General features: G+C 48.5%; 1 protein-coding gene across 1 annotated transcript; it reads left to right on the top strand.

The window, feature by feature from the left end:
* The first annotated feature begins 1,927 nt into the window (after positions 1-1,927).
* On the top strand, positions 1,928-12,197 carry PRELID2 (PRELI domain containing 2). Its single transcript, XM_010076003.1, has 5 exons — positions 1,928-1,994; positions 3,920-3,993; positions 4,815-4,975; positions 8,639-8,744; positions 12,153-12,197. Exons 1-5 carry the CDS (start codon positions 1,949-1,951, stop codon positions 12,195-12,197), a joined length of 432 nt encoding a protein of 143 aa, XP_010074305.1. The 5' UTR covers positions 1,928-1,948.
* The last annotated feature ends 2,774 nt before the right edge of the window (positions 12,198-14,971 follow it).

Genomic DNA, 14,971 nt, shown 5'->3' on the forward strand with positions numbered 1-14,971 from the left:
CCTGCCTGTGCTGCTGCCCTCGCAGCGATTTTGGAAGTCCTTGCCCTGTCCCTTGCCCAGCTGGGGATGAGGATGCTGGAGGCAGTGTGGTGTGTGGCTGCGGGGAGGGGTGGCAGCGCCTGCCCCTTCCCTGGTGGAGCAGGAGAGGTGACACGGGGCAGCTGGCATTTGTGTTCCCGGGCAGGGTGGCCCCAGGGCAGGGCTGAAGCCCCTGGGCTGGTGGGAGCCCCGCAGACAGGGCTGGGACCCCTTGCTGGGGAGGAGGGCTCGGGGGCCGACAGCCAGGCTGAGCTCTTTGTTCGCTGCTGCCGTGAGCTCTGGCATCCCCGGGGAATGGAGACCTTGCAGGGAAGCTCTACCTGGCTGGAAACCCTGGTTTTGTGTCTCTTAGACTCTCCTAGCCATTATAGGCTTGTAATGTTATTTCTTTTACTGGGCTGTGTAGGAAATGGAGTCTATTTCTGTTTAAATACTGGGGTAATAGAGCCTGCTATTTAGTGCGAGATTTATGTAAATGGCTCTTTGTTTCACACCATTGGGCCTTACAGAGTGTGAGTTACATCGATAACGTAATTATGCCACCACTGCCATTGCAGAGCAGCACGTGGTAGAGAAGCCTCCAATTTCTGTATAGAACAGGATGTGGAAACCTTGCACTTTTTTAAAAGAATCAACTTTTATTCTTCATCAAGAAATAAATCAAAGAGCTGGATTATAGAACAGCCCTTTGGAGCTGTCAACCTTTTCAGTCCAGAACCCAAGATTTCTTTTGTATTGTGATTTTGGAGCACTGATTGTTGCACATTATAAAAACTGAGCCTGAAAATGCAATTTTCCCACCTTTCCTGTTGTATTTTGTTTAATGTTAATCTGTATCTGGTGGTATTTCTTCAGTCTGGCACTGGTATTAGCTTGGCGGTTACAGTAACTTTTGAGTATTATTTGAGTTCAGTAGATTATCTTGCCCTTTCAATTGTAGAGTTCATTATTTGGGTGAATGTTGCTTGCTTTTTGCAATGCAGAGTAAGGTCCTTGTAGCCTTCTGTGTCTCAATTGTAGCCAGAGGAGTTTTGTTAAGTTCCAAACCAGTCCGTGCATCCCTAGAAGCCCTGTTCTTGTACATACATTTCTTACGCGGGATGTTGCCCTACAGGCAGCCTGTACAACTTTGGCATCATTCCTGTGACGCAGAGGTCTTGGGGCGAGAATCTCTTTCTTGCAGCCTCGCGAGGACTCGTCCGCACAGCCCAGGGAGAGGGAGGTTCCCCTGAGCAGGAGCCAGCCCTTGCTGCAGGCCAGCCCCTGCGCCGAGGAGCGTGCCCACCTGCCAGGGGACCCGCACGGCAATCCGCAGTGACGTCCCGCTGTCACCTTCTTCCAGCAGCTTTGGCAGGACAGTGAGATGCTGTGTGCCAGAGCTGCTTTCAGGTGATGTTGCACTCCACCTTTCCAGCTTTCTGCTTGAGGAAATGGGTCGTGTGGCTGGAAGTGCTGAGCGTCAGCGAGGAGGAGCTTGCGTGCTGCAGCTCGGGGTGCTGTTGTTCCCTGGGGAGTGTGGGGGGGCTGTGGCCCGTGGAGCTCTGCCTAGCCCTCGTTCCAGAAACGTGGTGCAGGTCAAGAGCTCGTGTCTTCATTCCTGTGGCGTGGAAGGGGTGTGAGAGATGACCATAGGCTGCAGCAGGAGCTAGTCAAGCGATTTTTCTCGTAGCAGTGTTGTGGGGTTTCTGTTTGGTTTCTAATCTTCCTGACTAAGCTGATCTTACTAAATACTTCCTTTCCGCTAGCTTGAATGGAGACTGCAGATTGTTAACATCAGGCAGCTTGTACCTGTTGAGAGAAGCTGTGAAACTGCTTCTGACTTGACAAGCGACAGCTAGCAATTTTCTTTTGCCCATGTGAGAGGTGGTAATCTTTACCATATGCATTTTTATCCCAGTATCCCAGTCCCATGGAGAAACACGTCACGGCTGTAGAAACAGTGGAAGAGAAAACAGGTAAGCTGCCCAACTTTTCTTACAGAGCTAATTATCGTTTTTCATAACCTTTAAAATTAGTTATGTGATAGTTGTATTTCAGCAGAAGCTGGGCACTGCAGGCATGCCTGGGATTCCTGCATGCTGGATGTTGTGTGGAAGCAATACCAAGAAAATATTAACCCTCCCCCCGCAAAGCGTGTATTTTCTCTGCATTAAGTATTTGAATTTTGAGCTTGTTCCAAAGCCGTTGGACACGTCACGCCTGGTTTCTCTGTAGGATGTTCTTCGGCTATGTGGTTCCTTGGTGTTTCTGTGACGGTTTCCATCTGCAGCGCTCTACAGATGAGGTGTGAGGTCCCAGGGCGGAGCACAGTGAGCTGTGTGGGATGAGCCTTGGGCACTCCATGGGCATCGCACGACTTGGCTTTCATGGTCCCTGCCTTCAGAGGGATCGTGTGCAGTGGCCTTGTAGGGTGCTGACAGTCAGAAAGTGATCACAGATCCTTATCAGTCAGAATTCCTGAAATACCGAAAATCAGGTGTTACCATTTCCCAGTCGTATTGACAGGAAAACAACTCTGCTAGGGTCAGCACGCAGTTGTCAGATCAGGTCTGAGATACCATCTGGATTTTTGTTTTCCAGCTGCTGAGCTTGCAGGCAATGCTCGCCGTTAGGCAGCTAAAGTGACCTGCCGGTGCAGGGCGTGTATGAAACAGCTATGCTGCCATATGGAAACAAGAACCGTAGGACTTTGCATGGAAATAACCAGCTTTCCTCCAAATGTGGGAACTGTGACCAAATACTCATTTGGGATGAGACAAGAATTTGTGGACTTTAAAGTTTTATTCCCAAATAATGTTTTATTCCCAATGGATGCTCCTTATTGTACATTTGGAGATGTCTTCTGTCTTGCAGCTCGTGTGGAATGGCGGCTCTTGATTCCAGGCTTATGCTCAGCAAGTTGTTAGTGAGGTTGTCCTGAGATTCGGGCAAGCTGAGTGTTAGTGCTGCCGTTGCCATTTTCTTCAAATGCAATAAACCCCTCTTCCCGCAGAATGCTTTTCTGCTCTGTGTTGCATGGAGGTGCTCCATGCTGTTAATGTGAAGTGTTTGTTAGAGTTCTAGAAGCCGAGCCCCAGGAAGCTTGCGTTGCACAGGTCCCACCGAATGCAACTGTTCGAGCAGGGTCTCGTTATCCCAGAGGAGTCGTTAACCCGGCCGCCGGCCAGCTGGCTGCTCCTTCGGTAGCGTTCTGTTCTTGATCTGGGTCATTAAATATTAAAAGGCAAAGTGGTTCTAAAAGCCAGCCGTTTTTTGGCGATCCTAAATAACTGTAATTTGTTTCCTAATAGATAGTTTTGTCCTTGTCACGGGGTCCAGCTCCAGCGTGTGATGAGCCAGGGCTGTTCTGTGAGTCTCGTACACAGTGTGTTTGCCCAGGAGAACAGAAATTGGAGTGGGGAGAGAAATAAACTGAACTTCAGTCTGTGTGTTGGGCTGGTGGGTCAGTCACCGGAGCTTTTCCCTCGCCCCAGTCCATGCCGTGGCTCCAGGAGCAGGGCTCTGCAGGGGCTCCTGCCGGGCTCTGGTGGGCTGGGGAGGGGTCCTGCGTGTCCCACGCAGCCCAGCACGAGCACTGCTGTAACGGCAGTCAAGTGGCAGTACCACGTGCTGGGAAAGGGGGTCTGGATGGGTGTGGGTGCCCTCCTAACCCTGTAGCAGGCTGATGTACAGCCCTTGGGCTGCCCAAGCAGCAGAAGTACTGCATTATACTTAAAAGAACAAAACCCAAACCCACCCCCCTCACTGCTCTGCTGATTTCCCAACATTTCTGCTCGCACATTTGCTGTGCTGTGAAGTCTTCCAACAACTTTGTTTTTATTAAAAAGATGATAATATTTGCTGTGGTGACTCTCCCCTTCTGATTTTCTTTTGTCATCAGATTTGTCTACTGGGATTATTTACCGGAGGAGAATTGCAACGTGCCAGAATGTAATTCCTGAGATTTTAAGAAAGGTAACTACTTTTTGAGAAATGTAGTCAAATTGTAAAACCTTAATGCTTCACTGTGGTTTGTCTTTTTCAAAAGGATCACACTTCCTAATGATATTTTTTTCATTAGAAAAGTGACTTTTAAAGAGAAGTTAAGAGAAAAAAAAATATGTCTAGGAATGTAGAAAACGTAAGGGCCTGAGTTGTGCAATCCCTTTGCGTTTCTCTTCTCTGTCTCTTTCAGTGACAGCCCTTTCTTCATGGTTTGTTTTGGGAGAAGAATTAGCCTTAATTTATGGTGTGGTTTTTTGCAGAGTAGCTTGCAGCAGATAGTCCCTACACAGAAAGTACATTTCCGTTCGTGCATGGTTAAATAGCTGTGCTGTTTCACAGCCTGCACGTTTAAAAGCGTGCATGAACTCCTTTGCTGGTGCTGAGGTCTCTGGATGTTTTTGCCTCTAAATGTGTGTTTGTGTCTTCCAAGCCTCACCTGCCAGGGAGAACATACCATTGCCCCATGCAGGCAGAATGTAAATAAACTGATGGTGAGATTTTTGTCCCTTCTTTGGCCCACACTCGCTGGGTCAAGGTCACTCAGGGTGACAAGTGGGCTCTCGGAGGAGGGGTGTCCTGGGAGAGAGGAGCTGGAGCAGGCCCCAGCCGCTGCGCCGGGGCTGCTGAGGAGGTTGGCTGTTCTCACCGGGGCTAGCCACAGCTGATGTGCCCTCCTCCTGAATCCCACTCTTATCCTCCGAGGCTAGGAATTCTTGCAAAATACTGACAAGTGATTCTACCTGTTGTGGGTTGTGGGTTTTTTTTTTAAGCTATAATTCTTCTGTTTCCAGGTCAGTGCCTTAAAAGTGCCTGACATCTACTTGGAAGAGGAATCTTGGCTTAATATGAAGAAGAGATACATGGCTATGAAAACTCATTGTCTCACGTGGACGCAGTACGCATCTCTGAGCGAGGAGTCTGTCTTCAGAGAGAGCGCGGAGAATCCAGGCTGGTGAGTGCTGGCTCTGGGTGTTGCGGTGCCCCTGTGCCGACCCAGGGCTGCTGCTGCAGGCCCATAGCCCCAAAAATGGGTTTTCTGGTGCCTTTTGAATGCTTGGAATGAGAGGGGTCTGAATAATAGCATCTGTGGTATGTCTTGAATGCATTTGAAGCAGCAGCTGTAGATGCCCCATAGCTTTCCCCTGGCTTGTTCAGACGAGGTTAGGTTCTCTGGACAGAGCACAAATAAGTGCTGGAAATTAATTTTCTGTGTGCTGCTCTGCAGTTGGAGAAGACTGCCCTGCTGTTCCCGCACAGCAGGCACAGCCAGAGCGTTCGTTTTGCTCTCGTGCCTACCAACAGATGCTTGGACAGCAGTTTAAAGATTCTGAGCTCCCTCCTGCGTGCCAGCCACTGGCATGGGGCATCCTTGTTCCCAAACAATTTTCTTTCTCGGATGTTTGGCCCTCTGTGCCCCAGAGATGTAAGCTGCCGTGGGACTTTGCCTGAGGGAGGAAACACTTGTGTTTGTGCAGAGCGGAGCCTAGAACTGTCTTACACATATTTACAGTAGGATCAGAGAGGAATTTCCAATTCCCATAGCAGTGAAATGAGCAGGTATGTGATACATGTGCCTGTCTTTAAAAAAAGATTTATTTCCAGCCGATGTCAACCCCATTAATTCTTACTTTGTTCTGGTGTCTCTTGTAATTAGTTGTTACTTTAGTCTTGTGTTGTTCCCTGGGAAGCATGGCAGGGTTGTCCAGCAAGGTCTGTGTGACTTCTGAAAGCTCTAAGGATTAAAAAAAAAAAAACAGCTTCAGGTGAAATTAAATTCCTTGTGGCTCAGGTGTTTTGGAAAGCCCTGTGCTGGGACGTTGCTGTTTGAGGACACGCTCCTCTGGCTTTTTAAACTGTTCTGTTTCAGAAGTTTGCTGGGACCCTCTGTCCTTCCTGAGTTCATTGCAGCTGTAGGTGTTGGTCCTGTTGGTGTAGAAACTAGCTGCTGCGACTGGTCGCTCACTCACACCCTGCTTTCAAGGCTTTTCTGTCCCAGTTTCGGAAGGGCACCATCCTCAGCGTGCCACTTCTGTTCCTGCAGGATTGCACGGGGCGGTTCTCCGAGCTCAGCACCGGCCCTGCTCGTGCTCACACTTACTGCTGCGGCGGTTGGGAAGGCAGCGGTGTGGCTGGGCTGCCAGCGGGTGACCACAGCCTCGGCAGCTTCACTGACGCAGGATTTCAGTGTCTGCGGGGGTGACGGTGCCCCTGGGGGTCCCGTGGGTGCCAGCGCAGGTCAGCTCCTGCAGCGGTTCTGCCCTGGCCAGGAAGGCTGGAGGATAGCTGGGTGTGCCTGTGCACCCTGCCGCCACCTCTGCAGGGATCTTTCCGAGGTAATGGGAGCTGGCAAATGCTGGCTGGCAAAACAGGCGTGAAATTTCAGCTGCACCTAGTGTATGCCTGGTGACATTTACATTTGGATAGATGAAGGAATTACGCAAAGGGCATAACAGTAGCAGCTTACTATTGCACTGTAGAGAAATAAGAAGGCACACAATGAGGACACTCAAGTGATCCTGATTAGTGGGAAAATTGTAAATTATGCCCCTAAAGAGAGAACAACGTTAGAGTGATGGTAACCTGAGCACAGACAGAAACTTGTCTTTCTCCCCTACTAAGTGCTGCTGGGCAGATTCCACTAGCAACCTCCTGGAACTCTTCAGGGCACTAACAGCGTGAAGAGAATGAGAAAATCCTGCATCTCAGTCGGTGTTGTAGCGGGCTGTTTGTTTGTGTGATCAGCTTTAACATGGTGTTGTTAAGGATGCTGATAGATGAAAGCAGAGCGATGCTTTGCTGGCTTGCATCTCGATCAGCCGCTGGAGCAGCTCGCCTGCCCTCGCCTCTCCCCGCACCTCCCCGGTGTTGGGCACTGTCTGCTCCTGACACAGCCCGGAGCTGGGGCTCGGGAGATGTCAGGCGGTGGCTGCCAGCCGCCCCACAGCCATTCCCTGGGGTGCGTTGCAGCCGTGCACCTGCAGCCCCGCTCTGTGCCTCTGCAAGGATGTCCCTCGCCCGTGGGGTTGGTGACAGAGATGCTGCTTTGGAGAGCTGCAGCCTGGTCCTGGGCGTACCTGGTGGGACCATGTCGATGGGAATCCAGAGTATTCCTGCCCCTGTCAGCTGAAGTTGCACCTACCTATGCTGACTTCAGCCCAGCCACTTTGAAGGCCAAAATCCCGTAGAAAATAAAACCCTGAATCCAGTCCCTGCAGGGACCAGTGCCTTAGACTTTAGCAGAACCTCATCCATAGGGTGTGGATTAGTTTTCCCAGTTTGAGATTGGCAGTTACATCCTTCGTTGTTTTCATCTAGAGAACCGCAAGTCAGGGAAGGGAGACTGTCACCTTCCTGATGTCCCAAATGGCTCTGGGGCAATGGAAGTGATACTTGCTTTGTCCCAACCAGTCGCTTAACCAGAGTGTAGTTAGTCCTCTGAACGTCAGGTGGCTATTTTGCCCTAAATACATGTGAAGGCAGTGGTGCCAACTGCTGCGTATTCTTGCAGAGTGAATTATTGTGAGTGCTTCCAAGCAGTGCATATAAATGTCTGAAAAGATCTAGCAGCAAACAAACATTACCATAAATAAATCATAAACCGTTGAAAAAGGCACGATGAGGCATATCTGTGTGTTCAGAGGCCAGAAAGCGCCTGCGTTATCCCCTTGGCTGAACTCCTTCAGGACACTTTGTACGTGGTTTCCACTGGATTCCCGTTATTCCCCAGCGCTCCCCCCCGTTCCGCGCAGCCCGGGGGAGCGGTGGTCTCACAGCACGGTGGGCGCAGGGTGAGAAGGTGTCTCCGTGATGTGGAGAGATGCACACGGTGCATGAGCAGTGCTCGTCAGATGGGGATGGGGGTTAAATGGTCGTACAGAAGCTCCCTCTTTAAAGAGCCTTACACTGGATGTAACCTTTAATTTAGTTTTGAGAACATGCAGGCTTCGGAACCTCTCCTGACACTATCTGAACGAGAAGATTGCTAGACTTTTTATACTAAAGACACTTTAATTAAACTCCTATCATGAAAACAATTAGACCAAATTTGCCGTATTTAACTAGTCAATAATTTAGTAGTTGGATCTCATTAATAGACTTCTCCCTGTGACTGTGTTGTAGCGATGCGGCATTGACAGCTGCGTGCCACGGAAATCAATCGGAGATCAGTATTTTCCTTCAGCCTCCCTTGTTTGTCCCCTGCCATGGTGAAGCTGCAAAACGAATAAATAAACCCCAACCAGAGCAGCTGAGCTCAACGGTGGGGTTCTGCCGCTGACACCCATCCTGTGGCTGGGGGATCTGCCCGCGTTCTCCAGCTCCTTCACTTGAACTCCCCATGTTGGTCTGCTTCCCGCACTGCGCTGGCAGAAATAATGAACGGTGGTGGCCGGGCGAGGGCATCGGCTGCGGGGACGGGAGCGGGGAGTCCTGTCCCCACCGTTCCCACTGCCTCTGTCTGCCTGGGGTGCCTCTGAGATGGCCATACAGCGTACGGTAATGTGACAGATGAGTGCCTTACTCGGGTATCAAACACTGACTTTCTAACGCAGAGTTTGCATTTGCTGTTCGCTAAGCAGACAGAGAAGTAAAAGGCTGTTGTGTTCCTGTTTCTCAGGACAGACTTCACACAAAAAGGCAGAATATCAGTTACGGGAGCAGGTTTGCTCAACTGTGTGTTGGAAGCCTTTGCTCAATCATTTTTTAAACAAGGTGTGAAGAAGGTAAGTTTATTTATTGCTTGAGTTTCTTCCTAGAATTATATTCTAACATTTTCCAGATCACCAGATCTTCTGGGCTCAAAGTGAAATCGGTGTTTTAAGTCTGGATTCTTTGCATCTATTAATTGTTGAAAAAATATTTGACCTTTTCTTCTGTCTACAGAGAACAAGCAGAACAAAAATGGATTTAGTTTTATTATGGTAATAGTTTTATTTCAAATACATTTTAAAACACGGCATGTGTGACTGTATCAGTTCCTGTAATTCATCCTTATTCCCAATTTCCCCCAGGCATTGAAACAGCTCCTCATTGTGCCAGCTAATACTGCAATAATCATTTGCAGTTCTGTAGCACCCTTACACTGAAATAGTCAAAAGTAGTCAGCATGAATTTATATCATGTCACACATCTTTCTCCAGTAACGTTATATTTCTGTTGGCAGCTTGATGTATTTACAATAGCCACCGTCAATCTCCCTGGGGCGGCTCTGTGTACTTCCGCGGTTCTGTCTTTCAGTAAGAATTATGAAAGAGGATAAAAGCTGTCCGGCTACCCAGCAGAGCATCCCGAGGGAGTTAGTGTTCAAAGGCCCTGCGTTTCTGGGAGTCATGTCGTATTGATAAACTGGGTTTAACAGCAGCGTCTCTCCCGAAGCGTTCCTCGGGAAATGAAGTTTGTGGCAGTCTTGTTCTCCGGGAGTTTGTGCCTCGCAGAGGTTGGGGGGTTCAGGTTGTGCGTGCAGGCTGCTTAAGATTTACACCTGCTGAAAAAGGAGCAAGAGCTCTGGAAGGAATATATAATTACACTTCTCTAATGAGAAAGTAAGAGGGGGGGTTTTGCCCTTTTTTTCCCCTTCTCCTCCCTCCCCTAGTTTGTATCTTGTGTCAGATGAATGGAGGCATATCTGCGTGCCTGACAACAGGGCGTTTTCACAGCTGGGCTCATGAATCCAAGGTACTGCAAGACTATAATGAACCTATGTTTGCCATTATTTATAATTTGTAATTTTTCAGTTATCTAACAGAGAAATCTGTTTTTCTTATGAGCTGAGATGTCCACAGTTCAGATCTTGCCTTACGGCATTCTTTAATTATCCGTGGGGACCGACTGTTTGATACTGTTGAAGTTTTGCTCCTTTTTGTTTTTTTCGGTTTGGGTTTTGTTTTTGTTTTTAAGTGTCCTGAGCAGTGTCCTGTTTTCCTCCCGCTGCAGTCAGTGGGTGCTGGAGCGTGGAGCCGGGGCAGCGCCCGCGGTCCCTTCGGACGCTCTCCTCTCCGCTGGTGCAGGGCCGACAGCCCCAACCTCTCGTTCGTGCTGCAGGAGCTGATTTTGGAATCTGTGCCCCTAGAGCTGTACTTGGAAATGTATTTCAAACAGCACAGCCCTTTATTAATTTCCTTATTCTTGATAACTCTAAGATCTTTTTGTTGTGGCTTTAAAAGAAAAAGAAGTAGACAGCTCTGCTGGTGTCAGCAGTGACCGCGAGCCCTGGAACACGCCTCGCCACCGTGTCACCGCACAGAGCCGGCGGGTGAAACACACCAGCTCACAGCATCGCTGCGGTGCTGCGTTAGGAGTCCTTTAACAACCCTGGCTCTGTCTGCAGATCTGTGGAAAACAAAAATAGAGCACGCCAGATCTGGAACGCATTACAGTCTTGCATGTTTTCTCCTCTCCTATAGCAATAACTGATGGGAATCTGCTGGGCTCCCGTCCCCTGGAGTGCTTTGGGCTCTCGCACCCATGAGGGTTGGAGCACGGGCGCTCTTGGGCAGGACAGCTCCCTGCAGCAGCAGAGCACCTCCACCTTGAAAAAATAGCAGAGTGCCGTGGCCTGTCCGTCAGGGAAGCTTTTCAGCTGCAGCCGTGGAGGTGCAGAGTTTAATGGGCAGGCGGTGTTTGTTCTGCATTTCAGTGCATCATTGCACTCTAAGCAGTGTAAATTTAGCTCCTTCAAGCCTGCTCTCCTGGGGCTGAGATTTAAGTGTTTGAACTTTAGTTGAAAGGAATATATTGATTAGGCTTTGATTTAGTCGTTCCTTGCTGAAAAGATACGGGGGTAGTGACTTGTACCTGCCCTTCTGCAGTTTTATTCATTTAATGGATTCCCCTCTCATTCCCCTTTTCTCCCTCAACACCATTTTGCCTAAAAGTCTGCAGTGCTGCGAGGAGAAATAAAAGAAAAAGCACTTGTCACACTGTGAACATAATTGGTTCAATAAGTAACATTTTTAAATTCCCTAGGCAAACCTCTGAGTCTTCACTTATGTCAATTAGTGCTTCATTCTGTAAACAGTGGCACGTCTGATTTAGACCGATAGACTCAGGTAGTCAGCTTATTGCCTCCTGCAAAGAATGGGCCTGGAAGATGAACTGGTTCTCATAGATTTAAAATATCTTGTCCAGTTTTTTGGAGAGATGCAAGATGAAGTTCTCTTGATGTATTTGTTACAGTTAATTATCTTTTTTTACCTCCTCCCATGGTGACTCAGACTGAACAATCCTTTTTCCTTGATCCTGACAAGCAGCACGCTAGGGTGAGCCTTAGCCTCACACGGGTTACAGCTGAGCTCCAGGCTTGCTTCGTCCACAGGATCTGCCCAAGCATTAGGGGTAGGGCTGGCAGGTGGTTTTTCAGAACACAGAGCCAAAAGTGGGGGAGGAAGAGAGGTTTGAGGTTCTCTTTTCTAAACAGAGTGGTTTGTGCTTTTCACCAAATACGAAGCCGGGCTGTGAGTAGTTCAGGGGTTGCACCTGCGCGGCAGCCGGCTGGTGAGCGCCTCGGGCTGTCTGCAGAGCACCCCAAACACACAGAACCCCGGGAGTCCACCCACGCTTTGCTTTAATGCGTTGTCAGTGTTGGGTCCTTCCTCCCTCCTGCACAGATCACTGCTGGAGGAGAAATACTCACCTTCATGCTCCTCTGATGGCAGTTTTTACTTCATTGCAATATTACTTTCCTTCATTATCGAAATGACCGTAGGGGTTTTATGGGGAGCTCTCCTCTTCGCAGACCCAATTGCTTGCAAAGAACACGAGTGACGGTGTTTCCATTTTACAGAGGGACGTGCCAACGTGCAGGGATGGGGACTGGCTTGGTCCTTGCAGAGCAGGGGCAGAACTGGAACAAAATGTGTGACCTGATCAAGTGCCCGGGCTTCGTGCAGCCTGGACTTGGAAGAGCCTGTGAGCTGCGCAGGGGCCGTTGTCCCCCCAGGTCCCCCGGAGCAGCCCGTGCCGTGGCTGTGCCTCCCGGGCCATGGGAGAGCTGCGCTGGCTTGGGGCGGGGCTGTAACATCCAATTGCTTGTGTTGTTAAAGCCTTACTGCTGTGTCGTGGGCTACCCTTTCTAATGTGTGAAGTCCTTCAGTTGCGTGTAAAACTGACATTCCTTTGTGCTTTTTTTCCAGGGTATTAAGATAATGGAGACACTTCTTCAGGAGCAGTGGGGATGATCGTGCGCTTAAGGAGCGGCTGTAAGTGCAACATCTGCCTACAGAGAACAAAAATTGTTCAGAGTTGGTGATACCTGTTGCACATTGTGCTCCTTCTAGTTCTACAAATAAATGGGGGCTTTTTGTCCATTATAAATAGCATGCAGCTTTTGAGGAATTTTCAAGAAAAATAATGATCTCCCGCAGTGTTAGGCTTAATGCTATTCCAGAGGTTCAGAATAGTATGTTGGTTAAGATGACTTCTGTGTCCTGTATGTCATCCACTCCTCTCTGTTAACGTGTCACGAGTGCAATAGCCTTGGTAAAATAAGACATTGGTTCCATCTAAGGATTTTTACTCAAAGGGATATCTTCAGGGTTTATCTGTGGAGGGAAGATTTGTTCAACTCTTATATTAGCTTCAGAACAAGAGCTAATGGTTATTGATTACCTCCTAATAAATGTTCTTCTAAAACCTATTTTCTCTGCTTTTGCAGGAGAAAATGTATTTGTGTAGAGTTTCCGTGGAACCACGTATCTCTGTTGCCGTCGGAATTCCATGGCTGTTGTCTGAACCTTACTGGGGCCATTTTATTGACGAAAGAGCATTTAATATGCGCAGCTGGGAGAAAAGAAGACCACAGACTGCAAATCTTCTACAAAAGGTTAAGGAATCGTGCTACTTAAGGGAACGTTGATAATGAAAATCACGGAGGAACCAGTGTGAGCTTGGAAACAGCATCTTCCCGTGAGCTGGTGCTCTCGTCTCTAGAGACTGAGAATTCAGTGAGGGAACATAGAGCAGCAAAACAAAACCAGCCCTGGTTGCTATGAAGACACTCTTGCCTAGTCAGCCGTGCTTTGTGCCTTATCCAGGGAGGTGCAAACACACCCCCTGGGCTCTTGATTTCACAGCTCCATTCTGTGGGGTAGAGGCTTCCTTCCGCAGAATCGGGGCACAGCTGGAGCAGCCCCTGGGGTCCCTGTTCCCCGCTCGAGTCACTCGTTGCGTCAGTTCCAATCGCTGGGTTGGCAATATTTGGTTATTACACCCCTGCCAGCCCAATTGTTCTCAGGTGTAATGACATACCTCAATACAAGTCTTGGGTACATTTGAATTCTTCAGAAAGTATTTATCTCATGTTGCTTCTGAATAGAAGAAGAAGAAACCTGGAGGGGAATTATCAAGTGTAGGCAAAATTCCCAACAATGAGTGTCTCATACTCTTTTCCTCCTTTTGTTCCACACACCACATCAGGGTAGTTTTGTTTTGAACTTTTCACTTAAAATCCAGATAAGCACAGTCTTTGATGCCCTTTACTGATGCAGGGTAATGCCACACTTTACAAAAATCCCCTTAAACTCAGGGTTTGCTCTTTGTGGAGGTTTGCACCAGTTCTTTGATTGCCTTAAATCAGAATTCTTGTCTTTGCATTTTTCAGGATGGGTTGTTTTATTTTCTCAAATGTGATAAACTCTTGGTGGACTGTTCTTTACGCTATGCCTGCGTATTTTTTTCATAAATAACTTGCCTTTTTTTCTGCTCTATGTGTCTGTATGTTTCTTCCCAATGTATATTGTCATACCAAGATGAAGGTAAATGTTTTCAGATCCAGAGTAAACTGCGGGGATCTCCTGTCCCCTCTCAGACCATCTCTCAGGCAGTGTGTCGTGTTACGCTGGTCTCTAGGCATAAAGGGAATCCCCTAATTGCTCAAAAAAGGGAGAAAGCTCCCTGCTTGTAAGTTTTATGTAATTCTTCAGCTGTTTAAAACTTCCACAGACTGCAATCATGATGGTTGAAGTGATGATTTAGAGCATTCCTCCTGGGACCTGGCCAGGGGAGCTTTCCCAGCGTTGGCCATTAGCAATCAGTGCTCCCAGCAGTCCTGCCAGCCTCTTCTCTGAACAGCAGGATGGCGAATGAAAAGGAAACAGTGTTCTTCAGATTGTGTTATGAAGCTAGATAATACACACTTGTTTAATTGTAGCAAAGTTACATTTAAAAAAATAAGAAAATCAGTGCTTAATTCTTGTAATTTGTGCGTTGCAGTGTCCCATTAAAGCTCAGCTGTGGATGTCTCCATAGAGGGTCTTTGTCTTTGTCGTGTGTCCAGCTCTTATCCCTGATGGAAGGCTGCTGTCTGCCCGATGTCAGCCAGAATGCGTTTCCCTCTTCACAGGATACGTACAGAAACAGCCAGCGTGTCCATAGAATCATAGAATGTCCATCCCGTTGGTCTCGAGAAGTCTGTCCTCTCGCTGGGATTCATTCTGCCCCGGTGCTGAACTTCCTGTGGCTCCGTTAGAAAAACCTTGTGGAAACCCTTGGTTGGACACGGGAGGTTAATTTCACCTCGCGCTGCATTTACTGACGGTTCCTTTTCAGGTTCTTCCAGCTGTGATCAGTCTAACGGAGCATAGTGAGTGAAGCTTCGCACAAAAAAAAAAGTACAGTGCAGTGCAGTGCAGTGTGGTGCAGTATGTTGCAGTGTGGTGCAGTACGGTGCCATACAGTGCAGTACGGTGCAGTACGGTGCAGTATGGTGCAGTGCGGTGCCGTATGGTGCAGTATGGTGCAGTGTGGTGCAGTACAGTGCAGTATGGTACAGTGTGGTGCAGTATGGTGCAGTATGATGCAGTGTGGTGCAGTACAGTGCAGTATGGTGCAGTGTGGTGCAGTACAGTGCAGTATGGTGCAGTATGATGCAGTGTGGTGCAGTACAGTGCAGTATGGTACAGTGTGGTGCAGTATGGTGCAGTATGATGCAGTGTGGTGCAGTACAGTGCAGTAT

Source organism: Pterocles gutturalis, unplaced genomic scaffold (genome assembly GCF_000699245.1).
Source record: "Pterocles gutturalis isolate BGI_N339 unplaced genomic scaffold, ASM69924v1 scaffold8388, whole genome shotgun sequence".
In the NCBI taxonomy this organism is placed as follows: domain Eukaryota; kingdom Metazoa; phylum Chordata; class Aves; order Pterocliformes; family Pteroclidae; genus Pterocles; species Pterocles gutturalis.